This window comes from Berghia stephanieae, chromosome 1, assembly GCF_034508935.2.
Source record: "Berghia stephanieae isolate SIO BIC M18660-M18661 chromosome 1, UCSD_Bste_1.3, whole genome shotgun sequence".
Lineage (NCBI taxonomy): Eukaryota > Metazoa > Mollusca > Gastropoda > Nudibranchia > Aeolidiidae > Berghia > Berghia stephanieae.
The window spans coordinates 33,468,163-33,475,219 of record NC_088360.1 but is presented as its reverse complement, the minus strand read 5'-3'; the positions used below and the strand labels follow the sequence as shown (position 1 = coordinate 33,475,219).

The 7,057-nt window shown below is 37.4% G+C and overlaps 1 protein-coding gene across 1 annotated transcript in view; it reads right to left on the bottom strand.

Annotated features, from left to right (window-relative positions):
- The window catches only part of LOC144967246 (uncharacterized), a 26,065-nt gene extending 21,884 nt beyond the window's left edge, over positions 1-4,181 (bottom strand). Inside the window, exon 1 of the mRNA XM_078904267.1 lies at positions 3,107-4,181. Coding sequence (XP_078760393.1) covers positions 3,107-4,181 — 1,075 coding nt within the window. The remainder of the gene's footprint in view (positions 1-3,106) is intronic.
- Between the last annotated feature and the right edge of the window lie 2,876 nt (positions 4,182-7,057).

Here is a 7,057-nt window from a genome sequence, read left to right as displayed (position 1 = left end):
AATTTTGTATTAATGCGATTTGTAAAATGTGTGGGGATTTCAAATAATTCCTGTGTGACCAGTAACGGGCATATCTAAGGTACAAATTGATATACAGTTGCTGTTGTTGGTAGGGATTTACATGTTTACTCCACAATATAGAATCAAATAGTTTAACTTTAACTTTGAACATTATTGGTCATTTTTTGCTATTTGGGTTTAGTTTAAGTAAACAAACACAAAAGTTGTTGCAGCCATATATGGATTGACATGAATTTAAATCACATTTATATAAATGATTTTCTCCGGGAGTTCTAATATCTTCCACAATTTTTAACCAAGACTGTTTAACTAAACAGAGTGAGTAGCTCTTCAGAAACATTTGGTTTTTGTAGCCGGAGTTAATCCCGTTTCTATAGCATGAACATGACAATAACAATTGCTTGCTACCTTTTGATTCCGTCAGATTTAACAGGCCCTAGCAACCCAATCACTGCTGGGTGGACAAGCAGGTCAGAAAAAACATCGGCTCCACCTAGGATCGATCTCGATCCTTTTGCCTAAGAAACGAGTGATCTACGAACTGAGCTATCGGGACCCCTAAACAGAGTGAAGCTAATATCCACTAAACGTGCCCAATGCTCTTTACAAGGGGTCTCTAGCTAAAATTTAACAGGTAAGACGAGACATGACGTCATTTAGGCGATATTATATTTATTTTGGACAGAGACAACGCTGTTAACGGTCAGGTACTCATTTAGACCTGAGTACGGAGAGACTTTTGACTTATGCCTCTTGGCTCCTGGCGGATCATAGGGCCTCAACAGCACTCTGCCATCTTCTTCTGTCCTTTGGCACAGACCTATGCCTCACTCCATGTAAGATTGAAGACGCACAAATCTTGGTGAAGGCTTCTCCTCCGTCTGTTTTGGACGACCCTGTTTCCTTTTGCCCTGCGGCTTCCATTAGAGAGCCAGCTTTTTATATTACAGGGCTCCATCCGCAGGGTATGGCCAACCCATAGGCACTTTCTGCGCCTGACCTGTACATCCCTTTTCTCTCGGTTTGTTGTTCTTCTTCTTCTTCGTCTTGTGGAAACCTCCAATATTGTCGAGGATCACTCCACAGTTTGTAGGGTTTTACATTTTAAACTTGCTAAAACTCTGCACATAATACTAATTAAAAAAACAAAAAAAAAAAAACAAAAAAAAAACACACACATAGATTAAAAAGTCACGTTGTGAACTCTAGCAATCGCGTGAAGGCATGTTGGCAACCGTTTTCAGCCACTTCAGCTCGGAGGCTATTCCATAGTCGGGCAGTGGAAGGGAAAAACAAATACATGTGGGCGTCTGTTTTTGATGTTGGAATGGTTACTCTTGCTGTGTGTCGTCTCGTATTTCTTGTGCCGATATCTTTGATGTCGTTTGGAAGTTTAAGGCACAAATTTTTGTAGATCTTGTGGCACAATTTAAGTTTATCTATCTTTCTTCACTTTTCCAGAGGTTCAAGGTCAATCCGTTGTGATATTTCAGACGCACTTGAGAAAGGATCAAATGTGTTTGTGATGCGTCTTGCTGTTTTTCTTTGGATGTTTTCTAAGGTGTCGATGTTTTTCTTTGTATATGGGTCACAAATTGAGCTGCCATACTCCAAAATTGGTCTAACAATAGTTCTAAAAGCAAGGGTTTGAATTGTGAGTGGGCATCTTTTTAAATTTTGGGTGATGTAAGCGCTTGTTTGATTTGCCTTTTAAGCCAGGTGACATATGTGGTCATTCCATTTGAGGTTTTTAGCAAACTCAATGCCAAGGTATTTTGCTGTCTTTACATGTTCCAGGTTTTGACCATGAAGTTGGTATTCAAATGTAATAGGTGCTTTCTTATTTGTGATGGTTAGAACATTGCACTTTGATACGTTAAATTCCATTTGATTTATTGTTTCCCATTCTTGTAATTTAGCTAGATCGTCATTCAGTGTTTTGCAGTCGTCTGTTGTTCTTATCTGTTTATATAATGCTGTGTCGTCAGCAAAGAGGCGCACTTTTGACCTTATACCTTTTGACCTTTTGACCTTCTTCCTCGTGGAAGATCATTTATGTACACTAAAAATAGGACGGGCCCAAGGACTGAGCCCTGAGGTACGCCCGATGTCACCATCCCGATAGTGGAAGTCTCACCGTCGACAAGAACTTGTTGGGTGCGATTGTCCAGAAAAGTTGCAATCCATTGTAAGGTTTTGTTCCTGATACCAACGTCATACAATTTCTGGATTAACCGATGGTGAGGAACCTTGTCGAAGGCCTTGGCAAAGTCCAGTAGTCCTAGATCAATTTGACCACCTTTATCAATAGCAGCTGACAGATCATGTGTTAATGATAGAAGTTGAGTTTGACATGAGTGGTGCTTCCTAAATCCGTGCTGTTCATCACAAAAAATACTGTTTGTTTCGAGATATTCAGTTATTGAAATTGGACGGTAGTTTTGAGCCCTGCTTCTATCACCTTTCTTGTAGATGGGTTGGACAAGAGCGTGCTTCCAAACAATTGGTATGTCTCCCGTTTCAAGAGAGAGTTTGAACAAATGTGTGAGGGCAGGTGCAAATTCGTTACTCAATATCTTTAAGAGACGGGATGGTATTTTGTCTGGGCCACATGCCATCTTTGGATCTAGAGTGACGAGGAGTTTGGAAACGCCCTCTACTGTCACATTGATTTCGGCCATAGTGTTGGAATCGTTTTCTTCGCCTTGTAGTTGTTGAGTGGTAATTTTGGTATGAGCTTTTGAAGCAAAAACAGAGCAGAATTGGTTATTAAGTATGTCTGCTGTTTCCTTTGCATCAGAGTATAATACACGATCATGCTCAAGGGGCGCTATACCAACCGAATCGCACCTCCTACTTTTTATAAATTTCCAGAGCTTTTTGTTTGAGTCTTCACTGACAAGTTCCTTAACATGATTATGATAGGCTTTTCTACTCTCTTTTTCTGTTTCTTTTTTCAGTCGGGCGTAATTGTACCAGTCTTTTTTACTGTTGGACTTTCTCGCTGTGCTCCATGCCTTTTGTTTCCGTCTAGATAATCGTTTGACGGTGGTGTTTACCCATGGTTGGTGAAATTTCCTTGAGCTTTTCTTCGTTGGTATATGTTTGGTCATCATTTTGTTTAGGTGGTCGTTGATGGCAGTCCAAACATCCTCAGTGCTTTCTAGATGTTGATTAATTATGTTTTCACTAAAAAGACGTGTTTCTGTCCGCATTTCGGCGATATTTGCCTTTTTCCAAATAGTAATAGGGTGTGATTTTTGTGTGATTTTGTTTGCTTTGATAGTGCTTTCCGTGATGAGGATGTCATGGTCACTTATGCCTGGAATGGTTGTACACTTAACAATTAAATTTGGTCGATTTGTGATAAATAAGTCGAGGATATTTGTACCCCTTGTTGGATTTTTGTTTATTTGACTAAGGCCAAAATCTTGCAATTTGTTAATAAATGCTTGGTTTATAAATGAAGGATATTGGTAACTGATTATTTTTTCTTGTTCCCAATTGATATCAGGTAGGTTCAGGTCTCCGCTTAACCAGAGTACATTTTTCGGGTCTAGGCTATCAATACAGCGTGTTATCTCAGTCATTTGTTCCATAGTTGAGTTTGAAGGTGTTCTATACATAGCGCCCACAGTGAGTAGGCCTTGTTCTGTTTTGATATTTACGATCACCGATTCTGATTTTGTTTGAATGTCAAGCTTTAATACTGAGAGGTTCGTTGTTATTGCAACCAGCACCCCACCATACCTATCTTCTCGGTCTTTCCTGAACACGTTGAAATATGTCTCTGGTGGAAATATTTCACTGTCCTTTATTTCGGAATGTAGCCATGTTTCAGTACCTATGATTATGTCTGGTTTTATGTCTGATATCAATTTCCAAAATTCCGGTAGTTTTGGAATTATACTTTGAAAGTTTATGGTCATAGTTCTAAACAGGTTTCTCGGTTCACCATTACGGCCACTGTTAGTTTGCCTGTTTGCTATATTAAGCGTGTTATGATTTGAGTTGATTTGGTTATTGATTCTTTTTATTTCATTTTGCCTCATATTGACCCTTCTTCCCCACTGTGTTGTCATTGTCTTATTTTCACAAGCCACGTTCTCATTATGTTTACTTAAGTCCTGCATCCCATCAAAATGAACAGCTGTTGTCATTATGTTTTGTTGATATGTTGATGTGTCGTTTACTATTTGCACGTTGTTGTGAGTGTCGTTGACTGGTATGTTGATCAGAGACCTTGGGCACCGTTGTGTGTTATGTACTTTGAGTGCTCTATTTGTATGAAAGGGCGGTGGTCTGTGACCTATTTGAATATTTATTTTTCTTCGTTTCCGCACACCACCACGACTTGGTCGTAGCCGCTGGCTATTACTGCTATTATTGTTACCGTGATACCAAAACGATTCTGTGTCATTCCAATAAATTTTGTCGTAATAAAGATAAAAATAGATATGGCACATCGGGACTAAAAATCTTAACGTAAGCGTAAACAATAAATGGCTAGTCCAATACTTCAAACAATGGGATCTGCACCACTAAAATGTTAATTTATCTAAAAATCCTCTTATGAATTTCCGAGAAATATATATCACAATGTAGAATAAAACTTTATTAAAACGACTGTATAAAAATATTCCAGACTTTTGTTTTAAAAATCAATAAAAATCACACAATTAGGGAGAGAAATAACAACACGGCTGCCGGTTAGGCGAACTACACATCTTTCCACATCTCTCCTTGGGCTTTTTTGGCTCCAAAAGGTCAGCATTTGGCACTTTGTCAAACCATTTTAACCTGAGTATTTGTCAAAGACAGCGATTGACAAAAGTGTGTATATCTTGGCTGATGTGATCAAGGTTGTTCGCAAAGTCTCTGACCCATAAAGCAGGACTGCTTTAGCATTAGCGTTAGATATTTTAAGCTTGGTGTTTGTGGATATGTTGGGAGCTTTCCATATCGGTCTTAATTAATATTGCAAAGGCATGGCGCGCTTTTTTTAAATTCTAGCAATGAGTATGGGGAGAGAATGTGAGTAACGATCCTTTACCAAGGACTCAACTATGCGCTTCTGTGAGTGGGACTCGAGTCCAGAACCTTCCAATCCGAAAAGCGAGTGTCATACTACTAGACCACGTAACCGTTTAATTATTTGATACCACAGTCTCCAAATGGTGATATGTCGGGATAAACTAGACGCTCTAAATGGATAGTCACAACTATGAAACTGGGAGGTAATTTCTATTCATTACCGTTGTGAATATAATATACAATTTCTTATATCGAGTTCGTATTTCTAATCATTTTATTTACAAATTTACTTCTCAGCGTTCATTTCATCTCTACATAATAAAAATAATTTGAGCTTTTATCTAGCGCATGATCCACTTACAAGGATCCCTAGACAACGGCAACACAACATATATTATACGGCGAGACATGACATTACCTTATTTTTTTCAGACATAAACAACACTGTTAACGGTCAGTTACCCATTTTACACCTGCGTACGGTGAGAGAATGTGAGTAATGAGCTTTTATCCAGGACTCAACTATGGATCGCTTAGATCGGAATATGAACCCAAGATCTTCCGATCCCAAGCCGAGTGTCATACCACTAGACCACAAAGCTGCGTATTATCATTATAATGACAAATTCATTTTTCAAGGTTCACTTCATTAATAATAATAATAATAATAATAATAATAATAATAATAATAATAATAATAATAATAATAATAATAATAATAATAATAATAATAATAATAATAATAATAATAATAATAATAATAATAATAATAATGATGATGATGATGATAGAGACTTTCAGCAGATCATTTTGGACTTAGTATTAGACTTAAGACCTATCTATCACATGATCGCTGTCCTATTAAATTGGAAAACACCATGTGACGTGTGCAAATTTTAGGTCACGCATTCAAAACAATAGTCTGGTCGCAATTGGTAAAACACGTGCTCCTGCCTTTGACCGCTCACCTTCCATAGCAAATTATGGAAAAAAAAATATCCATTAAAATGTGGCTGTCGGGTAGCAAAATAAACACATACTCATAAATACTCAATCGTGCATCAAATAATGTCTAGATGTTGATATTTTATTAAACAAATGGTGAAATTTATCAAAAATAAATGTCAATCTATTTTAGACCAGGGTAAAGTTAATTATTCAAAAATTAATGTGCTTGTGTGAACAAAACAAGAACTATCTGTAACCTGATTTTCAGAATAATATAGACATATATGTTGAATTTAACTACATTAAAATTTTATTTACACATGTTTATTTTAACTGAAAGTGTATTATCTATAATTTAAACAACAAAGACGGAAGACGATGCGTTATTTTTGGACTTTTCTATGTCTTCCACTTTTTTGTCTAATTCCTCGTTTCTGTGTTTTATTGTAAGTGATCGAATTGAATGCAGTATTTTGTTTCGTTCCGTTTTCAGGTTTATTATTTCTTCCGAGTCTTTCGTGTTTTGTATCCTGATCCTAAGTTCTTTTTGTTGCCGCGATAGATCGTTAATAGCGATGTTAGGCGTTCGATTTGGTTTGTTCTTAGTTGTATTAATAGAGCCTGCACTTTCTTCCCCCGCATATTTCATTGCCGCTTGCGTCTCTTTCCATTCATTGTTTGGATTACTGTTTTGCTTTATTTTCCATAGACTTGAGTTAAGTTCATATTGGTAATGAATGCGACATTCTCGCTCATTTACTATTTTTGCCGTGTTTATTTTGACTGCCGTTTTACCTTTCTGTCTTTCGTTGTCTGTACACATTTATGTTGAAATTCGTTTTTACAAGTTTGTGATCGGATGTTAGCAGTGTACCACCGTATGATCGCGAGTTGGTTGAGTAGTGTTTATGGCGGTGTCGACATATGATATAGTCTATTTGGTTGTGTATTGTTATCATTTTGTCTTGGGTTTGGTCTTTCCTTTGTCCTACCCATGTTGTCTGGTGTCTATGTTCAAAGCGACGAAATCTCTGAACCGAAAACCATTCGAGAA